A 23051-nucleotide genomic window follows, 5' to 3' on the forward strand; every position below is an offset into this window, starting at 1 on the left:
AAAATAGCCTTTCCTTTGCCGCTTTCACACATTTCTCTTTTCATTGTTGTTTTTGGGGGTGAAATTCCATTAATATGAAAAACCTTTTTATACAATAGTATGTAATATCTATTTTTCACGTACTTTCTTGCTGTTAATTTTAACAGTTACTATATAGCCTTGCTTGATGTAAAATGTGTTATTGTAAAATAAATTGATTTTAGTAATTTCCTAGACGTGTAACAGGCTTAAATTCATGCATGAAAAATACATAGTTATTCACCAGTGCAACTTATCTTTTAATTAGAAATAATAATTCATGAGTTTTGATTTATAATGGGTTAGCAAGACAAAAGGAGATCATTCGTTTAGTATAACTCAGTATAAGACGTATGAATTGAAAGAAATAGCTATCACTCTCATATATTCAGAGCCTCACGTGGGGGAACTCAGAATTCCAATTTTAGGTACAAGTGAAACTATATACGACATGTCGCTTTTAACATTTCATTTATTAGAGACCTATCACTCTCCACAAAAATTAATAAATAAACACGAGAGAATCAATTCTCATGTATTTGATAACTATACATATGTTGGTACGCAGTCACAGTATATTATAGCTCACCATGTAGGTCTATAATTGTAGTTCGAGTCATGTAGGTCTAGATTGTAGTTCGAGTCATTTAACTATAATTAGTTTACTCATTCATGACTGACTATTTTATGGCTCTACTATATGCAATTTTGCGTTAGATTTTAGCGACTAATCTCTTGTCAGTATATGCTTTATTGGATAATGAGACATCATATATGCCATCATAATACATAACATGACCCACAATATATTGATTTAATGGTTAAAACTTTCTCGCTTCTTCAATTAAAGTTCAAAAAAAAGACTTCTGGATTATCTTCTTCTTTTTTTTAACTCTGAAACTGTATTGCATTATGGAAGCCGAATGTCGTACATAACCAAAACCAAAAACAAGCATAATAATGATAGAAACATAAACAGAACCTAAAGCTCATCCATGTCAAAAGACCCAAAAAAAACTTCTGGATTATCTAACATAATAAAATTCAAATCTTATTCAAAATTATGTTTTCAAGTGAAAATTAAATGATATGAGTTTCTATCCAAGAAGATTTACTTAGAACCCAAAACCTTTTAGTTATTTTTTTGTTTCTAAATACATAACATCAATGTTGGTTTGGTTCCAAACTTGCAATTGTAACAAAAAATGAGTGAACGTGCTATCAAGTGGCCCATTTACTCATCCATAAGCCTACATTAAAAATTTGGCCCATCAACTTTGCCAATTATTGTGTTTTGTTTTCTTTTTTAATTCAAAGGATCAAATTTAGCAAATCGAGGACTTCTACTTGCTTTTCCAAGCGTTGAAAGCAACGAGCATGGAGCTAAGTAACACGTGTCGTATCTTTAGAAGTGCGTATATTTTACTCTTCAATCACCTAGAGTAGGTTAACTTAAAGAGATAGGTCGCAAAGCTGGATATGTAGGTCCCAGTCAATACTCTTGTCCGCATGCGAAAGAAACACGTGTTATATAGCTTGCTTAAACTTCCCTTTCCTTCTTCTTCTTCTTCTTCAACAACATTTCTTTGTTGTGTAATAATCTTTTGTTGTGTTGAAAGATGGAGGAGATATCAGAGAGAGTTAGAGCTCGGTTAGCCGTTCTCTCAGCGCATCTGTCATCAGCTAATTCCTTGGAATCAGGATCTCCAGCCATCGAGCGGTGGACCACGTCGGCGGATATCAATCCTCCACCGCTTGGATCCTTGAAGGGAGCCTTGACGGTCGTCGACGAGCGCACAGGGAAGAAGTATCAGGTTCCAGTCTCAGATGATGGTACCGTTAAAGCCGTTGATCTCAAGAAGGTATGTAGTAGAGTCTTGTTATTGTTAGGTTTGATGAGAGCTTATGCGTAAGGGACAAGTAACTGATTGTTAGTTTAACTGAGATCTGAACTGGTTTTGTAGATTTCGATGGGGAAGGAGGACAAAGGGATTAAACTGTACGATCCTGGTTACTTGAACACGGCTCCTGTTCGGTCCTCGATCTCTTACATCGACGGAGATGAAGGGATCCTACGTTATCGTGGGTATCCAATAGAGGAAATGGCTGAGAACAGTACTTTTCTTGAGGTTGCATATCTTCTGAGTAAGTATTGGATCATGTTGCAGCTTCTTGATGTTGTTGAACTAGCTAGTATAACTTATTGTCTGAAAGTTTTGGATGTATAAATACTTGTATTTTTGGTTGCTAGGATCAAACTGTATTGATGAATTTTTTTTGTCCTTGGGCAGTGTATGGGAATCTACCCTCTGAAAGTCAGCTATCTGATTGGGAGTTTGCTGTTTCTCAGCATTCAGCTGTGCCACAAGGAGTTCTAGTGAGTTCCTACTCCTTTGTTCCATGTGAACTTTTAATTTTGATACTATTGTGAACAAACGCGAATTTAAGTTAGCAAAGAAATTTAAGAGAGAAAAACGAATCGAGGCAAATACTATTTAGGTAGAGTTTGTATATTGATTATGTGAATGAACAAATGTACAATATCTTAGACTCGTATTTATACTAGCCTCAAAACTCGATTTACTTTTTCCTTTAGCAAAACATCTTTATCCCAATAAATGTATCATTCCTAATCTTAAAAGGCATACTAGGCACTGTACCCCATGATTATGAGTATATCTTCCTAGCGCTTATGATTTAAAACATTTCCAGAATTAACATATACCAAAACTAGACTTTAGAATAGTACTTTCTGTGATGATCCTGGTCCATCCAAGTAATTACGCAAGATGTTTCTCATACCTTAACTGGAGTTTCTTGATAACTTCCGTGCAGGATATAATACAGTCCATGCCTCATGATGCACACCCCATGGGAGTTCTTGTGAGTGCAATGAGTGCTCTTTCCATCTTCCACCCTGATGCTAATCCTGCTCTCAGGGTAAGTTAAAGATTACACTCTTCCGCTAATAATCATGTCAGGCCTTTCTAAGCTCACTATTACATTTTTACTTATAAACATTTAACTAGAATTTATCTATTGGTTGCAGGGACAGGATATTTACGACTCAAAGCAAGTTAGAGATAAACAAATTATTCGCATTATTGGGAAGGCACCAACTATTGCAGCAGCTGCTTACTTGAGGATGGCAGGGAGGCCTCCCGTTCTCCCTTCAGGAAGCCTTTCTTATGCTGAGAACTTCCTCTATATGCTCGATTCCATGTATGCATGTCCCTCACCATCATCTCATTATATCACATGCAATGGAGACCTGACATGAACTTGTATCTTCTCACAGGGGAGACCGATCCTACAAACCTAACCCTCGGCTTGCTCGGGTGCTGGACATCCTCTTCATACTGCACGCGGAGCATGAAATGAACTGCTCCACCGCTGCTGCTAGGCATCTTGCCTCTAGGTAGACTCACACCTCTTTGATTTTTGAGTCTTGGTCACTTTGATGGAGAGACTAATAAGTGTGTTCATGTAGTGGTGTTGATGTGTACACTGCTGTTGCTGGAGCTGTGGGTGCGCTTTACGGTCCACTTCATGGTGGTGCAAACGAGGTGTGCTATCTATTCATACGTACATTCTTCTGATGTATTTGTATGCTCATGGCTTTGGTTCCATTAGGCTGTGCTTAAGATGTTGTCAGAGATTGGGAGTGTTGATAACATTCCAGAGTTCATTGAGGGTGTGAAAAACAGGTAAAACCACTCAAATGCTTGAAACTATATGCTAATTAAGGAGACTTTCCATCAATGTTTTTCATCTCTTTTGACTGTCTTAGGAAGAGGAAGATGTCTGGTTTTGGGCACCGTGTGTACAAAAACTATGACCCAAGAGCTAAAGTCATCAAAAAGCTAGCGGATGAAGTGTTCTCCATAGTTGGAAGAGATCCTCTAATTGAAGTAGCCGTTGCTCTGGAGAAGGCAGCTCTTTCTGATGATTACTTTGTTAAGAGGAAGCTTTATCCAAATGTTGATTTCTACTCTGGTTTAATATACAGGTAAAAAGTTTGGTTTCATGTTCATTTTCACTCAACATCTAACTCTGGACCTGTTGAATATAGGGCAATGGGGTTTCCACCAGAGTTCTTTACTGTCTTGTTTGCTATTCCTCGCATGGCTGGATACTTGTCTCATTGGAAAGAGTCGTTGGATGATCCTGACACCAAGATCATGAGGCCACAACAGGTAATATATAGTTAGTAGCTCACATGCAGAGATAAGATGTTTTGAAACTTGGATTGTCTCATTTAGGATTTTTTTGAATGGTTAGGTGTACACGGGAGTGTGGCTTAGGCATTACACACCAGTTAGAGAGAGGGATGAGCCAAAGGAGTCAGACAAGTTGAGTCAAGTCTCGACTTCTAATGCATCAAGAAGACGTTTGGCTGGATCTTCAGCTTAGGTTCATTATCATATACCTTACAGTTACAACACACTGCACCACAAAGAATAAGAGATTGGGCTCTCTACCCAAATGCAAAGAATTAAGAATTTTCTTTTTGTGTTCCACAGAATAATTGTCCTTAACTGATGGTTAAGGCAGAGCTCTTTAGAACATTCAATAAACAAATATATCAGATCACTGGTTGTTGGTGTTTATGGATATTATTATCTGAAATCATCTCTTAAGTTTGCAACACTATCTGGTTACTAAAATTACTGAAAATATTTTAGGTGTCCACTATTTTATCTAGGCGTTGGAGACTTTATATACATAAGAGTATAACATATAAAAGTGAAAATGTTTTATACACTTGTTTTTCATCTTCCACAAATCGATGTGGGAAGAAAGCTATACAAGTCTTCTAGAACGGTGAAGTTATTACATATATACTTTACTATCATGTCTGAAGGTGGTGGTTTCAGTTGTCTCCTCTGGAGGAGGAGGAGTCAGGGAGTTTGAAGGTGGGCCTCTTATCCACGCCTCTTCGTGAGTATTCCCTCCATCTCCTGGCTGCTGCGGCGGCTCGCTGTGCCCGTTCTTGTACTTCTTCCTCTGTCACAGACATAGAGTAAATGTGTTATTATATGATCATTGGACAAAGAGGAAGAGAGGAGTTTACTATTAATGCTTACCGCTTTTCTGGTATTGATTATCTTTCCCCCAGAGGTTATCCCAATAGGAAGGTTCTTCGTCTGTGCTTTTCCGCTTCATCATTCTACTTCTAGCTTGATTCTGAAAAACATAAGAAAAGTACAAAGTGCTCTTATGTCATCTAAGAGAAGAGATTTAGAATGTGCATGTGATGATAGTTCATACCAAGACTTTTGCTTGCCTCTTTTCCCATCGAGATCTCGCCTGCAATGAATCCAAAGATTGATCATCAGTTATATGAAAGATGAAGAACTACTACCGAGGTTCTTACCATTCTGAAAACATCAACAGCTCCTGACCCCATTCCAGAAAGCATCAGAGCAACCTGAACCCATCAAATGACAACAACCAATATAGAAATGCCTAACAATGAGAGAGTTAAAAGAGAAAATGCTCAGTCTTACATTAACTCTTTCAACCCTACGCATCTCATCTTCGAGCAATGACAACTGCGCCGCAGAAGTCTGGTAGATACAATCAACCGGGCTGAAACACAAAAAGAAGGCAACTCCTAATCAGTTTCTCCACAATCACTTGCAGCATGTAACAGAACACAAGAGGCTAACCATGTTTCAACTGCTTGCTGAAGCAAATCAGGGTTACCACGCTGGTTACAAGCCCTTGCTCTTCCAAAGTCTTCCTCAATCTTAAATATATCCGGAGCCACATTGGCACAGTTCTTGCATCCTATTAACACAATAAACACATTATCATCATCAGCCTTGGCCTCCCTCAAATGAAACTAAATCTTAAGAAACTTACCTATACAAGCAAACTCATCAACAAAGACATGATCTTTCGGGCTAGAATCATCGAGAAAAGGATTGGTAGCAGTCACTGCGTACCCATGGATCTCATCGTAAACCATTCTCTGCACAGGGTCACTAAGAATCTGCAAACACAAACAAACACCTTAAACACCACTGAGACTTACCAAAAAAAGTTATTGAAAAGTCAAAGCTTTTACCTCGTAGACATCGTTAATGAACATGCAGAAGTTTGTGGTTTCAGGGTCATTCCCACTCAAGTCAGGATGACAAGACTTCATACAGTTATAATAAGCTTTCTTGATCTCCTCTGGCGTCGCATCTGGAAGCTGTTGTTGAAAACAGAGAGAGAGAGAGAGAGAGAGATAAAGTCAGAACCTTTTTTGGATGGATGTTATACAAAGTTACAAACTTTACCAATCCGAGAACGGCGTAGTAATCATCCGCGACGTCGCCGGTGGAGAGAGAAGAAGCGTCCTCTGTTGCAACTCTCAATCTTCCGATGGAGCCGCTGCTTCGCCTCTTTCGTAAGCACCAAGACGAAGCAGCAGCACCGCTAGTCTTTGCTGATAAATGACGCGATCTGGAGCTGAGAACAGAGCTCTGAAACTTGAGAAGATCGGTGCAGACAGGGGAGAGTAGCTGCGCCATTGAAGAAGTCTCTGATCAGATTCGTTCCCCGAGAAAGTCGATATTTTTTTGAATTAATATTTTTTAAAAATCCTTTTTTTTTTTGTGAAGAGAAGGAGAAGAAGTTAAAGGGAGTACGAGGGTGACGTTGCTGACGTGGCGGGATAAGAACCATGGGAAGCTTTTGTTTGGAATCTGAGATGAATCTAACGGCGACCGGCGAAAGCGTGCTTAACCGATGGTGGCACGTGTTAGCTAGTGGAGTGCGGTGTGTCTTCACGCTTCAACTACCCGCCAAGTTTTTTTTTCTTTTCAATCGGTTTGCTTGAGATCTCTCACACGAAATCAGATAGGTTTCTATTACGTAACTGTAGTAGGTAGATAAGAATCATAAGATTCAGACAAGTAAAAAAAAAACTAAACTGAGAACAAGAGTTTTTCAAAAACCGAACACATAGTCTTGAAGAAGTTGGCTTGTAAACCAATGTAATAACTCTTACCATGCTTCCAAGAGCTTCATAAGAATGCAAGATCCAAGTCATGTTTTTAAAAATAAGTAATGAGGTGAGTAACAATTTAAACAATGTCATTTCATTATTTTGACATGAATTTGACTGATTTTATCAATCAATCGAATCCATTGAGCTATGAAAAAGACTAACCCCCTAGTAAACAACAAAATCATAACACTGTTTTCAAAGATTCAGCATTAGGAAACAAGTAATAAAACTTCCCCCGGGAGAAAATAAAAATAACGCATGCAAACAACAAGCTTTTATCTTTTGGAGTCTACTTCTCACTCACTTGAGCTGTAATTTGGTATAGTGATCTGCTGCTCTAGATAACGACTGTATCGATACAGGATAACCCTTTCCCATCTGCATATACAACCAGCATCAATATCTGTTTTATTTTAACAGCTTACTTGAGAGTCTAAAACATGGAACTGGTTCACAAGCTTACCGTGCTACACAAGTGGAATGCATTCACATAACCAGCATATTTCGAAGCTGCAGAAAACACACTCAAATCAGCAAAACAAAGATCTCCCCATACAAACTTATAAGCTTGGGGGTATGGAGTTATTACTCTTTTTCAATCCGGCAGGCTTAGCCAGTAAAAGGGCGTTCATGAATGCACCAACGTTCTCCCTCAAAGCATCCTCAGGAAAGCTCATCTGGTTAGGAAATCGTTCTTGTCATGAATATATATAGATAATGAATTTTATAAAGTCTTTTGGGGGGAGAGATGTAACCTTTCCAAGTGGCACATGAAGAATGGAAGTTTTATCCATTCTGAATTTGGTATGTCCTGCTTTTGCGTCTTTCACTGCTTTCATCACATCCTTGGTCACACTCCCTTGCTACAACAGATATAACATATGTTGATTTAGTTCAACGTAATTAAAGTGACTGATACATTAGAGTAAGATGTTGAGTGAGTGAATAAACCAACTTACTTTGGGGTTAGGCATCAGACCATGATTGTTAAGAATCCTTGATATCTGCAACCAACCACACAAAACCATTTGCATATTGAGTGAGAATATATCACCTTCACCATGTTATAAATGAATATAAGTGCTTAAATGCTAAGAACCTTGTAAACACGGGGCATCATTTTCGGAGTTGCAAGACATCTATCAAAGTCGATCTTGCCACTTTCTGCAAATAAAGTGTGAATAATCATCTACCAATCAAATGTCATGTGAGAAGTGATTTATGGAAGGAGATGAAGTACAATGCATTACTCAGGATTTCCTCAATAAGCTCAAGACCACCGACAACATCAGCTCCTGCAGCCTTTGCATCCTCTGCATCAGCACCTTCGGCAAAGAAAGCCACTCTCACATCCTGAACAAGGAAGATCATTTATATTTACTAAATGGCTTATATATAAAAACGTCACATGAAGGATTAAGGAGACATTTATTGGTACCTTTTTAACAGAGTGTGGTAGAGCCAAAGTACCACGAACAATCTGCAGTTTAAAACAGTGATCACAGTCGGTCCAAACATGAGAAACAGGGAAAATGATTCCAAAAACAGGATAAGAATGAGAATATTACAAGCTCAGATCGGCCTTTTTCGATGCCTAATCTCACATGAGCCTCAAGAGTTTCATCAAACTTGGCCTTAGCATTGCCCTGAACCATCAAAAATGGAAACAGCATACGAACCAAGGTATAAATATATAGAGTCCTGATCATTCTCTCCTCACTCACTCTACTTAAAAGTCAAACACAACAACACCAATTACAAGTTTCATATAATCCACACCTCTCACAGTAGTACCATTAAACAAAACTTTCATCATCTTTACTCGTTTAAAGTTCCCCAAGGTGAAACAAGCGAAGAGTTTAGCAACTTCTAAACACAACCACAGTGTCTAACACAGCTTCCTAGCCTCCTTTGATAGCCTTCTATGTTCACATTATAACAATAACGAAACTCAACTAATACGAAACATCAAACACACAAAAGTTTAAGCCTTTGATATAATACACACACAAAACGAACCATGTGGATAAAAACACAAGCAGTGAGAGCTTAGCAACTTCTAAACACAACCACAGCGTCTACCGCTATATCCACATTATATAGCTACGAGACAAGCAAAAGTTTAATACTTTGATATCAAAACACACACAAAACCAATGATGTAAATTAAAAAAGTGTTGACCTTTATCTCTCTAATGGCCTCCATGAGATCGAAAATAGGTTTCTTCCCATGCTTCAGCTCCGGCTTAAGCAGCGTCGGCAAAGGGAGCGAAGAGGTATCCTCCTCCACAGCTGTAGCTCTCAAGAACCTTCTCCTAGCTCGATTCTCCGATTCGATCCTCTTCCTCTCCGTCTCCACCTCCTCCGGCGTCCTCTCCCGATCTTCCTCGCTCACGACGCGATCCTCCGGGAGAGGAGCCACGCGCTGCGCGTAGGAGACGGGAGCGAGCGAAGGAGAGTCTTTCGTGTATCGCATCTCTTCTCGCGTCAAGCGAGAAAGATCTTCCGAGGGTTTGGCGGCGTACGACACCGGCTCGAGCTTTTTGGGGGATTCATTCGGCGGCGGAGGGTTTGGATTCGGATCTGAGGATGGAGAAGATGAGAAGAGTTTGTGGATTTGTGGGAATGGGGAGGAGAAGGGTCTGGTGAGAGATTGGCGGCGAGCTTGAGAGAGAAGGAGCTTCATTGCTGCCATTGTGTTCACTCTGAGGTTTTTCGTGTGAAGTGTGATTCTTCGAGGTTTAAAGGGGATTTGAGATTTCTATCTTAATTAATGCTTTTTCTCTGAAATTACAAAACCTCAGGGACCATATATGTAAAAACGCTTGTTCACGGTTAATACCCGAGTCTCTTGTTTTCTTTCGAAAATGGACCTCAAGTTTTGTAAGTTAGATTCACTGTGTGTTTTCAATACATAGCTTATTATGAACTGTCCTAGCAATCGGCTCAAAGCTTTCAGACAGAACAAACAAAGAAACCTCGGTTGGTGTCTTGTCTGAAAGCGTATGAATGTAATGGCGGTGGTTGGGATTTGATGTTGCTTAAGCTTGAACAGGGCCGGCTCAAACCTATTACGGGCCCTAGGGCAAAATTAAAAAAAGTGACCCTTAACCGATGAAATTAAAATTTTGAAATTGTAGTTACAGGGTAAAATAAAATCCTTTTCGTTTGAAAAGGTAAGCACAACCATAAAAGTAAAACAGTCTTGCTCTTTTTATAGCTTTTTTTTTCTTGAGAATGAAATCATTTTTTCATACAAAAACCTTCAAAATATAATATCTTTAGTCGGCTATACTTCAAAAGTCAAGTTAATTTCTAAAATTTAAGTAAAAAGAAAAGTACCCCTGGATTTAAGAATCAAAAAATGAATTGATGAAGCTGAAAGTGAAACTGAAATGGATACCTGAAACAAGAAAACAAAAAAAAATCCTCAAACGTTTTAGAAACGAAAAAAATATTTTGCTCTACCAAAAAAAATAAGTAATCTCTAAACAAAAAACAGGATAGTAAAAAAAAATATTAAAGATCACTTACATAAACTAATCAACAATGTAAGAATCCTTGAAGAATCAACGATTTTGAGAGTATTAAAATTGTATTGTCACTGAAGACGTCTTGATGAAATACACTCATGCCTAAAAATTTCACATTAGATAACTACTTTTAATGTTGATTATAATATTTTAATATTAATTATAATTTGGTAAAAGTTTAATCAAATTAACATAAATAAGATTTTGTTTCCATAAAGTTAGATTTATAAATTTTGTATTTATTAATTTCGTTTTTCTAAAACATTATACGTATAGTTTACAAAAAATAGAATTACACTACTACATTAAAAAAAAAGATTATGGGCCCCTTCCAACAATGGGCCCTGGGCGGGTGCACTGCTGGCCCCTGGTCATCAGCCTGCCCTGAGCTTGAATGCAAAAGAGCTTGGAAAACCAAGGATGGTCCGTGAGCTGGAAATGTCAATGGCACACACTTGGTGGGTTCTTTTTTTTTTTTTTTTGTTATCGCCAAAGAGACAACTGAACAGTAGTTCTTGCTGTAACCTTGTAGGACCAGGCAAGCTATCACATGAAGCAAACGCTAAACTACTAAAGAAATATATACGCAAGTGTTTTAGTAGTGTGCTACTTGCTAATATCAATATGCATTGGTGAAATTGTGCTAACAGTATTTCGGTTAGAGTATCATCTAAACTTCATACCAAATTCAATTGGATATCTAAAAACCAAACTCAAATATTTGAATTATCAAAACAGTTGCCAAAAAAAAAGATACTACAAAACAAATTCATAGATCCCAAAACTACAAGAAAAACTATGACTAAGGCGGAGGGAACATTTGCTAAATACAATCAATGTGTATTGTCATGGGGGATGAGTTAAAAAAGGAAGTACTACAAAGAGAGAGGAATGGTAGTTTTGTAGGTTAAACACTCACTTAGATTCACTGTGTTTTCTAATACATAATAACAAGAGAGACAATGAAAGAGAGTGAGTTTGTTTTTGAAAAAAAAATCAAAAGTGGCTGAACTGTCCTAACAATAGCTCGAACATGTCTTCGGGAGTAAGGAGAGTTGTTCCCCCAATAACCAAGCCAATGTCTGGTCTTCCGCTCTCCCCCACAGCCTCTTGAGCTTCCATAACCTTGACAATGAAGAAAACAGAGACCGTTACTACAAATATAAAGTCTAAAACCAGAGATATTGAGTGACTTTGTGGTGAAGTAACCCACCTCTCGACCATTGATTCCTCCAATGACAAAGACAAGAATTACACTCTGGTCTGCAAGGCTTGGTTTTGCCTGCAATAGTTTTGAGAAACATCAATGTGTATTCTTAATTTCTCATGGGATGAGGGAAATGGAAGAAATAACATAGAGAGAGAACTAACCTGACCAAGACCAAACCTTCCAAACCCGCTTTTGAAAAGCCTTCCTACAGTTGAGGAATGATATTCTAAACCTGGTATCTCCTCTTTGCTCAACACCTTTGTTATAAGCCTATAGAGTAGCCCTTTGTTTCCAGATGGATCTCCCGGGAAGCTGCTCTCCGAAGCCAATGAGCCTTCTCTTAATGGTACATTCCTTGTTCTTAGACTCGACAGCTTGTGGAGAAACTTAAAGAAGCTGTCTACTCTATCACGCAAATCAAGTTTTAGCTGCATATCGTCATAAGACTCGTCCGCTTTACTATTGTTATTGTCTTCTTCATCTTCCTCATCTCCCCATTTTCCCCATGGATCATCATCAAGCGCATCAATGTCTAACTGATCATCAGAGGGAGTCTCTTTGGCGTCCTCTGACTTTAGGCGGTTCAACCTGCTCTCAAGCTCTTCTGTCAACCCATTTAGAAACTTGAGATTCCCTGCTGAAGGATTCTCGAGAACAGTATCGACAATGGCTTCTTTGAGAAAATGCTCTTCTTGCCAAGAGAACGGTCCCCCTGAGCCAGCTGTAGGAAAATTCTCTCCGGCAAGAATGTAACCAACTACTGTAAGAAGCAATGCGTCTCGGAAAGAGAGAAGCCCTCGTGATGATGATGAATCTGGTTTCTCGTTCTTCTTCGCTTGAAGTTCTGCCAAAGCACTTTTGTTTATCAGGTCACTGATTTGAGCAGCCAGACCTTGGCTCGTATCACCAGCGCTTACATTTAACATCATCTCCGCACTGCTGAAAGCATCCCATTTGGCGCTTTGGGATTCATCAAGCGCAGCGGCTGTAGCTGCCGCTAACTGAATAATCCCTTTGTTTCTCAACAAAGACGACTGGCTTTGCGACAACGCCTTGACCATGGCCTGGAGCTCAGGTTTCGTGGCGTAACCAGGACGAGCCCTCACGTTAACAGAGATGTTTTCGCGGCGCAGAGCTTCTTGAAGCCATTTCTTCACCAGTACACTTCCATCCTTCGTTCTTCTTTCAATCATGGCCTCTAAGTAAGGCGTCCCTCTAAAACATTCAGTGGCTACAAGCGATCCGTTTAGTAGCTCAATAGATTTCTTGTCAGATTCATTTTGTGGATCAGCAGTGTATGAATCCCAGCCACGTAAGAAAGCTTCAACTCCTTCAGGAAGACCAGACTCTTTAATCTTGCTTGGTTCTTCATTTAACAGCTCCCCAAGAGGCACCTGAACATGAAGAGAAGGACGGTCGATGCTTGGAACCCCTTGCTTAAGCTGTGCTTGTGTAGAAAATCTCTCTCCACGAGGCAATGATGAAAAGATTCGATCGAAAAGTGAGTCCCCGTGGCAGCAGGGAGTGATAAGATCAAGTGTACGGTCAACAAGTAACAAGCCGGCAGTTCTCTTTCGACGCCCTACATCATAAAGACTTGACATGTCTGTCATAATCTTCCCAACGTTCTTTGATACATCACCAAGTGAAAATATCTCCAACTTCAACTCCATCTACAATGACGTGGTCACAAACTTCAGATAAATAAACAGGAGAAATCTTCTAGTGTTGTTAACTTACCTTAAGAGCTAGCTGGTAGAGAAAATGTGCGGTAAGAGTTGCACCAGGAGGAACATCATCAGTATCAGACATAGATCCAGTGCTTATAGGAGGCAGTCCAAAACTAAGAGAATCTTCATGTTGACGGGACAAGGAGGCTTCGGCAACTGATCCTTGGGAAGGTAAGACAAACGCTCTAGGAGTAAAAGGACAAATAATCAAGGGGAAGTGGTGCACCGAGACTACCAAACCTTCTGCATCACCTGATGAATCACCAACATTGTCACTTGTGATAGGCTCCATCGTGAGGGATTCAAGTGCGGAAGAGAACTTAGGAACCCCTTTGTCTCTCGATATTTTTTCGCTCTTCTTGGTATGTTCATTGTAGTCCTGAACAAGTAAAGTTTCGTACTCCCTATACGCGTCTGGACCAAGTGGTGAATCAGGGCAGGCTGAGTGAGATCCCTACCAGATAAAATTAGTGAAGTAATTAGATAAGTGACTCAATTCCACTTAGACTGATTATAATAAACACGTTGTATAAAAGTACCAATACAAATGTACCCAACTCTTCTGTTCCAGATAAAAAAAATTGAGATCAAGGATAGAGTTGCACCTCAGAAATAGAGGTGAATACTGAGCAGCGCTGAACGCCTTCATGCGTGCTTAGGCACCGTAGCATATATCGATGAGCATCATTGAGAAGGCGAGAAGTCATAATCACAATTCTGTTTGCACAATCAACCTTTGAATTCCAATCAGCCACCTATATATAGCAAAAAGACATCAACAGTCACATCCTTTGACATTAGCTCAGAATATCGAATCAAACAGACCAATTACAAGAAACAGAAAAAAAAGAAAAAATAACTTTGGGAAAGACAATCTAAGTGGTGTTTAAGCTGACTTTGATAACAATCTTCCCATTCTCTGTCTACATCCTCAAATCAATTACCAACAAATATAAAAAAGGTTTGATCCCCTCTTCCTTAACCATCATTGTGAAACCAGAATCTACACAAGCTTACCGCGTCGAGGGAAGTCATGTTCTCAAGGCTACAGACGGAACGGGCACCTAGCTCCAAGAACAAAGGGAAAGCTCCTGCAAGCTGGAAACTTTCAGTGCACCCAGCATCAATATACACAATTGCATCCTTCACATCCTGTTCTATCTGCCAAAACACACACAAAAGTTGAAAACTTGAAATTCCCAATTACTCTCATCAAAGGCACTTTCGGATCATGAATCATTAACACTTACTTCGCGGATCGAATTGAGACAGGATATGGCGACATCGATTAGAGCCATATGGATACAGTGGAGGTCGGAGATAGGTTTAGATCGCCAGCAGATGAAAATACCGAAGAGATCCGTTGAGCGAGTCGCCGGAGAAATATCCGTTTGCTTCGCCGACGACGAGCATCGTAGCTGCTTCTTATCATTCCTGTGATGATCCTACTTTATTGGGCTTTCTCTATGGGCTTTCTCAAATTCGATTGAGATCATAAAAGAGACGTTTAAATGTTTGTATTTTTTTTTTTTTTTTTTGGGACAACTATGTTTGATAAATACAAAAGATTAATATGTAAAGTGATTAGATTAATTAATAACTTTTAGTACATTGATTTGATCAAAAGATCACTCAGCAAATCAAAAAGAAAACGAGAATTCTACACTTACTTCGCAGATCGAATTGAGACAAAGAGATCGCGACATCGATCATAGCCATAGCTCTCAGCTAAGCTAGAAATGGATACAGTGGAGTCGAGATTATTGTCCGGAATCACCAGAGAAACAACAATTTGCTTCAACCAGGAAATTTCAATCATCGTATTTTGGATTAGAATAGAAATATTAATTAGTGAATCTTAATCAAACCATTTGTGACCAAAATGGCTTCCACACTAGGTCAACAACTTTATAATTGGAATTGATAAACCAAGTTTTCATGTCCTAATCATATTTCAAAATCAAAAGGTAAAACTAATAAAATTGAATTTTTGTTTGGTTTTAAAATTGTTTGGTTAAAAATAAACCGATTAAACCATCGTCTATGTGTAATTAAGTTTTGAACTATTAATTCGGGGATAAATAGATTTGAACCATTGATTTAGGAAAAAAATAAGTTTATAACTTATAATTGGGGGAGATATGAGGTGATAGTTTGATAGATATATGATAGTTTTCATGGAGAAATAGTGCATTTACCATTTTACTTTTTAGATAAATGATATGTTATAAAATTATTGGTTAATTGACTTGTGATTTAGTATATGAAAGATATCATGTTTGTTAGATTTATATCTCTCACATACCTACTTTAACAAAGATGGTTAGATAAAATTTAGATTGACAACTGTTTAGTTATGAGACTGATGGTTTGCTTGGATTTACACGGTTTGTGGTGTCCGGAGGAGGATATGTCAGTGGAGCTCTCTGCGCCATCATCTCCAACCCTGCAGACAACATGGTGTCTTTCGTTAACCATGCCAAGGGAACAACAATCGCAGAGGTAAATTCTTACACTTTCTTGAGACACAAACTATTGATTATGTTTGCTGATGAAATGAGTATTTTTCTTGCAGACGGTGCAGAAGATATGATTAGCCGGACTCTTCACAAGAGGACTGCTACCAAGAATTCTGATGATTGGGTCTTTGACGGGAGCACAGTGGGGCATCTACGACTCCATCCGTAGCAACTGAAGCTCTTTTTAGGAGAGAGAGAGAGAGAGTGTGTTTCTTTTTAGACCTTATTTGTAGTTTCCTCGTTATTTTAGACCTTGACTATGTTTCCATAGACCTTGACTTTGTTTCCTCTATGTGACAATTAATTTCCAACTTCAATTTTAAACGTTGATAGCCATAGAAGTAAATATCTTGAACTTGTAGAGTAAATACACTTATCAACAATTAACACCCCATTCTCTTGATTTCTCTAGACAAGATGGCACTCTAGTTTGGCAAATTCAACATTGGCTTAGATTCATCATGTGTTTTCTAATACATAAGAAAACAACAGAGACAATGAGAGTGAAAGAGAGTCTTTCTAAAGAGATCAAAAGTGGCTAAACTGTCCCAACAATAGCTCGAACATGTCATCAGGAGTTAGAAGAATCATTTTTCCAATAACCAAGCAAATGTCTGGTCTTCCACTCTCTGCCACAGCACCTTGAGCTTCTATAACCTTGACATGATCCTTGGGGCTAGTCATAAAAAATAGAACTGTCATATGTAAATCTTAATAAAAACAAATAAAATGCCGGTTATAAAACCATTAAATAAATCAATGTCATTTTTAAACTCATTTTACTCAATTATATTATGATAATTATGTCGTATAAGTAAGTGTGATTGAAAACTTTCTGCCTCTTTTTATAAAAAAATATACTAAATTTTTAGATATCTTATAAAAAAAAATTGCTATGTTTTCTAATTAATCTGTATTTGATCATAACTAATATTTTTGAGATTCAACCATATTTTGGTATAGAAATATTAAGGAACCTTATATGGCTTCCATATTTGGTCCATAACTTTATAACTGGAATAGAGTAACCAAGTTTTAGTGTCTTACTCACATTTCGAAATCAAAAGGTAAAACTAATATATATATCAAACTTTTGATAACAACTGGTTTAGATTTAATATCCGGTGTTGAGTGTTGACCAGTTTAACAGTGAACACTAGCATATTCCAAGGCATATATATACAAGATCAATTCAAATGTTCATTAATAAAGAAAAAGTGGTTATCACGATTACATGTATATAAAACCTCAATCAATGTGTTACTTGTTACACACAATACACACGAAATCATATCATCAAATCATGGCCGAACCATCATGGGAAGAGCTTCTCGGCCAAGACAATTGGCAAAACCTTTTGGAACCACTTGACCACTCACTTCGCCGTCTTATCCTTCGAGCAGGCGATTTCTGTCAAGCCACTTACGACACTTTCATAAACGACCAAAACTCCATCTACTGTGGAGCCAGCCGTTATGGCAAACCATCCTTCTTCCACAAAGTCATGCTCGACGACGCTAGACACTACGACGTGGTTTCGTTCCTTTACGCCACGGCTCGTGTAAGTGACCACGAAGCCTTCTTTCTAAGCTCCATGTCAAGAGAGTCTTGGGACCGTGAGACTAATTGGATCGGTTATATCACGGTGACGTCTGATGAGCGGACGGCTGAGATTGGAAGGAGAGAGATCTATGTTGTGTTTCGTGGGACGACGAGGAACTACGAGTGGGTTAATGTGATGGGAGCCAAGTTGACTTCGGTAGAGGAACTGTTGATGGACGGTCGAGATGGTCCTGAGGTTATGCTTGGATGGTTCACTATTTATACAACGGCTAATCCTGACTCACCTTTCACCAAGATGAGTGCACGTTCACAGCTTCTGACTAAGGTAGTGAACTAAAGAAGATGCAATCATTTTTTCATTTAACTCGTATAAGTATAAGTTGGCCCCAACACTAAGAAATAAAACACACACACACACAAAACAAATGAAAATATAACATCAGAGTTATTACAAGATAATGATCAAACGAAATAATTGGGATGAATATTTGGCATATAAAGCAAATTTTGATCCATTTAAATTTGATAAGATATGTTATCAATTTTGTTATGAAATATGCACAAGCATGCTAAATAGTTAATTTATTAATAAATGAAATAGAAAATAGTTCATTTAGTAAAAAATGATCAAATGACAAATAACTTATGTAACTTGTCATTTTGATTGCTTGAACATCCAAAAACAATAGGATCAACCAATAATTGAAAAATTGTTGATCAATCATAAATGTTTTCAATTACAAAATGTAAAAACATGTTCAAAAGCTAGTTTTCTTTTATAAAACCACATATTCATAAGACACGAATTTTGTTTGATTACTTGATATGAGTCAAACCCGGCTTGTAACTACATAGATAAGAGAGCTGCTAGAGCTATACAAGGACGAGAAGCCTAGCATAGTCCTCACGGGACACAGTCTAGGTGCAACTATAGCGACTCTCGCAGCACTGGACCTGGCAGAAAACGTTACAAGCGGCTCTAGCGACGTGACCCCGGTGACAGCTATTGTGTTTGGTTCTCCGAGAGTTGGCAACAGAGAATTCTTAAACAGAATCAACAGACATGATAACGTGAGGATATTGCACGTGAAAAACGAAATTGATCTTATCACACGTTATCCAGCTAAGATAATGGGGTACGTCAACATTGGGACCAAACTCAAAATCGATACAAGAGTTTCACCTTATCTTAAAGAAACCCATCATCCTGGTGACTGGCATAACCTTCAGGCAAGTCATTATCTATAGACTCAACAACACAAATATTGGCTTTTGAAATAAAACAGAACCGACATTGGTCTTAATGGTTTATGGTTTCAATGGATGTAGGCGATGTTACATGTAGTAGCGGGATGGAATGGGAAGAACCAGAAGTACGAGATGAAAGTGAACAGAAACATAGCGTTGGTTAACAAATCTTGTGCCCTGTTGAAAGAGGAGTGTTTGGTTCCCGAGTGTTGGTGGGTGGAGAAAAACAAAGGTATGCTCAAGAATGAAGATGGTGATTGGGTCATGGCTACTCCCCACGATGAAGACATGCCCGTGGTCGAGTTTGACTAATTATCTTTGATTTTTGGTTTGATTTGATTTTTTTCTTGATGTATGGTTTGTAAATGCCTGGAAGTTTGTGAATTGTGAGACTCTACTATAATTGCTAATAACAATACTCCCAAAGATTATAAGAGTGAAAACATAAACGAAACTTTCAAACGGTTTATCTTTGCTTATACGAGAAAAGATTTGACGACATTACATGGAAGCACTGATTGTTGTTTACCACATAGTCCTTAAGAAAAGTGAAACAGCGATTAAGATTTGTTCATCTTCAGGACTTGATGATCATCACTTCTTACCACGGAGCTTAGCACCAAGTGCTCTCTCGAGCTTAGAAAGGATCTGCTGGTTGGGGATAGCTTTACCAGACTCGTACTCTTGGATCACTTGTGGCTTCTCATTGATGAGCTACATAAAGAAACAAACAAACAAGTTATCTACCTGAGTTAAAGGTAAATAACAAGAGAGACAGAGAAGGGGGTTAAAAAATACTTGAGCAAGTTGGGACTGGGTTAGCTTCTTCTCAGTGCGGGCTTGCATAATAGCTTTCTTTAGCTCTGTAGGCACACGCTCATCTGGAATCAAACGTAGACAAAAAAAAAAAAAAAACATCAATACACTATAACCATCACATGCCATAAGAGTCTTCAAATATTAATAGACCTCAAACCAAAACTAAGGCATCAGGCGAAAGTGAAGAGAGATTACGAGTAAGGTTCTCAGTGTCGTCATCAAGCGTCTTTGTGTTGAGGGAAGTGCTGCTTGATGCTGCCTTGTTGGTTCCAGCATTATCTAAACACAGCACAAAAGAAATATCTTGAATTTCAAATTCAAAGATTAAAATATCAATCTGATAATATAATATCAACCCTAAAGCTCAAATCGAATCGAGGACAAAAAAATCGCAAATCCAAAATACCAAATCTAATATAATATAAATTGATTCCAGAGAGAGCCTATGCTTTTAAGCGGATTATAACTAGGAATCAGAATCAGCCTCATGAATTAAGAAACAAACGTTTTCTGACGGTTTCGATATCGGCGCCGGCGCGACGAGCGGCGTTGACAGTTTTCTCGTCGCGCTTGGCGGCGGAGTTAGGGGCTCTCTTACGGATCACCACGGGCTCCCAGTCCTGAGTCATCGGTCCAGTTCCTGCCATGCTTTTCGTCTCCTTCTCCAATCAAAAATCAATCAATCAATCTTAGGGTTTTCTTTCTCTCTCGAGAGAGCTTTAGAGAGAAGATATTAAGTTAGGTGAATGTTAAGGGGTAGTTTCGTAATATTGCCTCCCACTTGAAGAATAAATAAATAAATAATTATTTACTCTTTTATAGCTAAAAATAAATAAATTATTACTCTTCTTCATCCTTCTTCAACTTGCACCCGATTCCTTCCGGATCTTACGCGACGGGCTCTGTTTCAGGTTCTTCTTCTTCTTCTTCTTCACAACAAACTTATCTGCCGTTTTCTTTTTTGCTTTGTGGCTGCTAATTTAACTCAGATTCGACTCTTAATGTGTACCTGAGAAAACGAATCTCCGATTTGATGAATCTTAATCTGTATTGAGAATCGGATCACAATGTCTTATTGGAATCTGTGTATTGAATCATCAGTTTAGCTCAATTCGATTATATGCAGAGCAATGTGAACTCTCTAGTGTCGGGCTTATGAGAGCCGTTATATGATGCGAGTAGCTTCACCTTGACTCAGTTTCGATTACACAATCAATGTGGTTCCGTGATTTTAATTAACCTTTACGGCTATTGATTTTGAACCAGTCTGTGTGTTATGCTCATCTTTAGTTAAAAAGTTTCTGTTTTTATTTATTTTTTATTTTTTATTGAGAGAGAGAGTGAGAGATGAGAGTTTTGAGATAATGCTCTCTTCTTTGTTTCAGATGCTTGTATGATGTAGATCAAGTGGATATGATATCTTCCATCAAGTTTTAGTATCGTCACCGCTTGTGTTTTAGAAGAAGAAGAAGCTCTGTTCCTCTGTTTTTTTTCCTTTCACTGGTTTGGGAGATAACTGCCGAGCCTGAGAATTTGGATTTCAGATCATGCCTTACTTTGCTCAGAGGCTTTACAATACTTGCAAGGCCTCATTCTCTTCAGACGGGCCAATCCCTGAGGAGGCTCTCCAGAAAGTTCGCAATGTCTTGGGTATCTACATCTTTCTCCACTCTCTTATTTCTCTCATCATTGTTAATGATTTATTATGGTCCCCAACATGTGAAAGTTTTTATATGATTGTTTTGGTTAAGGTGTTGTTGTTGGTGGCAGTAATCGTTTATCTTACTTTACGTTTTCTTGTCTTATATGCCAGTGGTCTTCCTGTTGCACTTAGAATCTCATTTGTATTTTATGTTCCAGAGAAAATCAAGCCCTCTGATGTTGGAATCGAGCAGGAAGCTCAGCTGGCACGGACTAGGTCTGGTCCTCTCAATGGAAGTAACCAGTCTCCCCCAGCAATAAAGTATCTTCATTTGCATGAGTGTGACAGTTTCTCTGTAAGCATTACTCATTGACAACTCTATGGCTGATGTATTAAATGGTGCTAAAGTTTATGGATGGCTACTACTAGGGGGTTTTGAAAGTCTTCAGAAAAGTGTGTGTATTTTTGTGATCTAACTTAGGATGTCCTAGATGAAACATAGCATAGGAGCCCCATTCTTGTTCCTAGGTTTATATAGGAATGCTTATGTGTCAAAACCAAACTCTCAGTAGAGATAAGAAGTCAAAAATGTTCTATAGCCAATCCTGAGACGTTTTAGTTGACATTTAATGTTCTCTTCTTCGGCATATTCAAAGTTAGGGGAATAGGGGGCATCCATACTCCTTGAGAGAATCTCAGGAACCAACCATTCAAGCCATGAACCTGAAGTCTGCCCAAAAAATGCCTATGACAAATGATCTAGAAAGTATGAGTAACCACAGTTTGAGTCATATTCCGAGTGTCTCTCGCTGATGTCTTGTCCTCATTGTACTTCTACTATCACTATCTCTCACTTTGGTTCATTTTTTTTTCTGTCAAAACAGATTGGAATTTTCTGTATGCCACCTTCATCTATGATACCACTTCATAACCATCCGGGCATGACTGTGGTCAGCAAGCTCATATATGGTTCAATGCATGTGAAGTCATATGACTGGATAGAGCCTGACCTGACCGAACGAGAAGATCCATCACAAGGTATTACTGTTGTTCTTCTCTAGCTCTCAAGTTCTAACGAATCACTCTTGTTGTCTAAATTGTAAACTCTTAATTCATAAGCAGGAAGACCCGCGAAACTGGTGAAGGATACTGAGATGACGGCTCCAACCCCAGCAACCACGTTATACCCGAGAAGCGGTGGCAACATTCATTGTTTTAAAGCCATCACCCATTGTGCTATTATTGATATCTTAGCTCCACCTTACTCTTCAGACCATGATCGGCATTGTACTTACTTCCGTAAATCCAGAAGGGAAGACTTGCCCGGTAATACTCTAAGCTCTCGAAACACAATTATCATGTTAATATAGTCAGGTTGTTTCAAATTTAATCAGTACAGAACACAACAATTCAAGCTATACAGTGACTTGTAATTTACTTTGCGATGTGAAACGGAGCAGGTGAAGTAGAAGTGGATGGGGAAGTGGTAGCAGACGTGACTTGGCTTGAGGAATATCAACCGCCTGATGACTTTGTGATACGAAGAGTTCAGTACAGGGGTCCTGTTATTAGAACTTAATTTGTACGTGTTATATCTCTCTTGATTCCTCTACATTATTGGTGAAGCAGATTCGGATTTTTATTTAATATCACACTCTTCTTAGATTTGGGATCTTTTTTTATATTACTGCAAACGGGATTGTACATACGCAAAATATTTTATGTACTGGCACTTACTATCTTTACAAGATAAAATGTTTAGTTGA

General features: G+C 38.5%; 7 protein-coding genes across 7 annotated transcripts; 3 read left to right on the top strand and 4 right to left on the bottom strand.

The window, feature by feature from the left end:
* Positions 1-1534: 1534 nt before the first annotated feature.
* LOC106361772 (citrate synthase 3, peroxisomal) lies at positions 1535-4671 on the top strand. Its single transcript, XM_013801576.2, has 11 exons — positions 1535-1880; positions 1983-2163; positions 2310-2395; positions 2854-2958; positions 3068-3240; positions 3317-3436; positions 3509-3584; positions 3652-3725; positions 3809-4027; positions 4091-4214; positions 4300-4671. Exons 1-11 carry the CDS (start codon positions 1638-1640, stop codon positions 4429-4431), a joined length of 1533 nt encoding a protein of 510 aa, XP_013657030.1. The 5' UTR covers positions 1535-1637; the 3' UTR covers positions 4432-4671.
* Positions 4672-4740: 69 nt separating this feature from the next.
* LOC106361774 (chaperone protein dnaJ C76, chloroplastic) lies at positions 4741-6627 on the bottom strand. Its single transcript, XM_013801578.3, has 9 exons — positions 6309-6627; positions 6092-6220; positions 5887-6016; positions 5691-5811; positions 5529-5610; positions 5396-5449; positions 5290-5328; positions 5106-5205; positions 4741-5025 (listed from the first exon to the last, which is right to left on the bottom strand). The coding sequence occupies exons 1-9, from the start codon at positions 6540-6542 to the stop codon at positions 4892-4894; spliced, it is 1023 nt and encodes a 340-aa protein (XP_013657032.1). The 5' UTR covers positions 6543-6627; the 3' UTR covers positions 4741-4891.
* A 419-nt stretch (positions 6628-7046) lies between these two features.
* Positions 7047-9773, bottom strand: LOC106361773 (50S ribosomal protein L1-like). The gene is made up of 10 exons (XM_013801577.3): positions 9204-9773; positions 8590-8667; positions 8460-8501; positions 8272-8374; positions 8121-8185; positions 7981-8025; positions 7777-7884; positions 7611-7698; positions 7485-7531; positions 7047-7399 (listed from the first exon to the last, which is right to left on the bottom strand). Exons 1-10 carry the CDS (start codon positions 9714-9716, stop codon positions 7322-7324), a joined length of 1167 nt encoding a protein of 388 aa, XP_013657031.1. The 5' UTR covers positions 9717-9773; the 3' UTR covers positions 7047-7321.
* A 1600-nt stretch (positions 9774-11373) lies between these two features.
* On the bottom strand, positions 11374-14972 carry LOC106361770 (sec1 family domain-containing protein MIP3). Its single transcript, XM_013801573.3, has 7 exons — positions 14745-14972; positions 14512-14655; positions 14100-14249; positions 13505-13948; positions 11926-13437; positions 11768-11836; positions 11374-11679 (listed from the first exon to the last, which is right to left on the bottom strand). Exons 1-7 carry the CDS (start codon positions 14790-14792, stop codon positions 11551-11553), a joined length of 2496 nt encoding a protein of 831 aa, XP_013657027.1. The 5' UTR covers positions 14793-14972; the 3' UTR covers positions 11374-11550.
* A 101-nt stretch (positions 14973-15073) lies between these two features.
* Positions 15074-19252, top strand: LOC106359195 (phospholipase A1-IIdelta-like). Its single transcript, XM_013798929.3, has 4 exons — positions 15074-15996; positions 16070-17901; positions 18432-18806; positions 18906-19252. Exons 2-4 carry the CDS (start codon positions 17248-17250, stop codon positions 19134-19136), a joined length of 1260 nt encoding a protein of 419 aa, XP_013654383.2. The 5' UTR covers positions 15074-15996; positions 16070-17247; the 3' UTR covers positions 19137-19252.
* A 17-nt stretch (positions 19253-19269) lies between these two features.
* Positions 19270-20410, bottom strand: LOC106361769 (multiprotein-bridging factor 1a-like). Its single transcript, XM_013801572.3, has 4 exons — positions 20149-20410; positions 19839-19922; positions 19623-19705; positions 19270-19538 (listed from the first exon to the last, which is right to left on the bottom strand). Exons 1-4 carry the CDS (start codon positions 20288-20290, stop codon positions 19419-19421), a joined length of 429 nt encoding a protein of 142 aa, XP_013657026.1. The 5' UTR covers positions 20291-20410; the 3' UTR covers positions 19270-19418.
* A 19-nt stretch (positions 20411-20429) lies between these two features.
* Positions 20430-23051, top strand: LOC106361767 (plant cysteine oxidase 4). Its single transcript, XM_013801571.3, has 6 exons — positions 20430-20554; positions 21029-21293; positions 21504-21640; positions 22170-22323; positions 22408-22611; positions 22746-23051. The coding sequence occupies exons 2-6, from the start codon at positions 21191-21193 to the stop codon at positions 22862-22864; spliced, it is 717 nt and encodes a 238-aa protein (XP_013657025.1). The 5' UTR covers positions 20430-20554; positions 21029-21190; the 3' UTR covers positions 22865-23051.

The sequence above is a fragment of the Brassica napus genome, chromosome C4, assembly GCF_020379485.1.
Source record: "Brassica napus cultivar Da-Ae chromosome C4, Da-Ae, whole genome shotgun sequence".
NCBI classification, from domain to species: Eukaryota; Viridiplantae; Streptophyta; class Magnoliopsida; order Brassicales; family Brassicaceae; genus Brassica; species Brassica napus.

Bases quoted from the DNA above. Each gene is read 5' to 3' on its own strand.
- LOC106361772 (XM_013801576.2), top strand. From the start codon at position 1,638: ATGGAGGAGATATCAGAGAGAGTTAGAGCTCGGTTAGCCGTTCTCTCA. The intron at 3,585-3,651 runs GTGTGCTATCTA...TGGTTCCATTAG, and splicing joins TTCATGGTGGTGCAAACGAG to GCTGTGCTTAAGATGTTGTC. The intron at 4,028-4,090 runs GTAAAAAGTTTG...TGTTGAATATAG, and splicing joins TACTCTGGTTTAATATACAG to GGCAATGGGGTTTCCACCAG.
- LOC106361767 (XM_013801571.3), top strand. From the start codon at position 21,191: ATGCCTTACTTTGCTCAGAGGCTTTACAATACTTGCAAGGCCTCATTC. The intron at 21,294-21,503 runs GTATCTACATCT...TTTATGTTCCAG, and splicing joins GAAAGTTCGCAATGTCTTGG to AGAAAATCAAGCCCTCTGAT. The intron at 21,641-22,169 runs GTAAGCATTACT...CTGTCAAAACAG, and splicing joins ATGAGTGTGACAGTTTCTCT to ATTGGAATTTTCTGTATGCC.
- LOC106361770 (XM_013801573.3), bottom strand. From the start codon at position 14,792: ATGGCTCTAATCGATGTCGCCATATCCTGTCTCAATTCGATCCGCGAA. The intron at 14,250-14,511 runs GTAAGCTTGTGT...TGCTATATATAG, and splicing joins ACATGACTTCCCTCGACGCG to GTGGCTGATTGGAATTCAAA. The intron at 13,949-14,099 runs GTGCAACTCTAT...TTTATCTGGTAG, and splicing joins TATTCACCTCTATTTCTGAG to GGATCTCACTCAGCCTGCCC.
- LOC106359195 (XM_013798929.3), top strand. From the start codon at position 17,248: ATGTATATAAAACCTCAATCAATGTGTTACTTGTTACACACAATACAC. The intron at 17,902-18,431 runs GTAGTGAACTAA...GTAACTACATAG, and splicing joins GTTCACAGCTTCTGACTAAG to ATAAGAGAGCTGCTAGAGCT. The intron at 18,807-18,905 runs GCAAGTCATTAT...CAATGGATGTAG, and splicing joins GTGACTGGCATAACCTTCAG to GCGATGTTACATGTAGTAGC.
- LOC106361774 (XM_013801578.3), bottom strand. From the start codon at position 6,542: ATGGCGCAGCTACTCTCCCCTGTCTGCACCGATCTTCTCAAGTTTCAG. The intron at 5,611-5,690 runs GTTAGCCTCTTG...TTTGTGTTTCAG, and splicing joins CAGCAAGCAGTTGAAACATG to CCCGGTTGATTGTATCTACC. The intron at 5,206-5,289 runs GTATGAACTATC...TATGTTTTTCAG, and splicing joins AGAGGCAAGCAAAAGTCTTG to AATCAAGCTAGAAGTAGAAT.
- LOC106361769 (XM_013801572.3), bottom strand. From the start codon at position 20,290: ATGGCAGGAACTGGACCGATGACTCAGGACTGGGAGCCCGTGGTGATC. The intron at 19,706-19,838 runs GTAATCTCTCTT...GTTTGATTCCAG, and splicing joins CGACACTGAGAACCTTACTC to ATGAGCGTGTGCCTACAGAG. The intron at 19,539-19,622 runs GTATTTTTTAAC...TTCTTTATGTAG, and splicing joins CCCAGTCCCAACTTGCTCAA to CTCATCAATGAGAAGCCACA.
- LOC106361773 (XM_013801577.3), bottom strand. From the start codon at position 9,716: ATGGCAGCAATGAAGCTCCTTCTCTCTCAAGCTCGCCGCCAATCTCTC. The intron at 8,026-8,120 runs GTTCTTAGCATT...GGTTGGTTGCAG, and splicing joins TGATGCCCCGTGTTTACAAG to ATATCAAGGATTCTTAACAA. The intron at 7,699-7,776 runs GTTACATCTCTC...TTTCCTAACCAG, and splicing joins TTCATGTGCCACTTGGAAAG to ATGAGCTTTCCTGAGGATGC.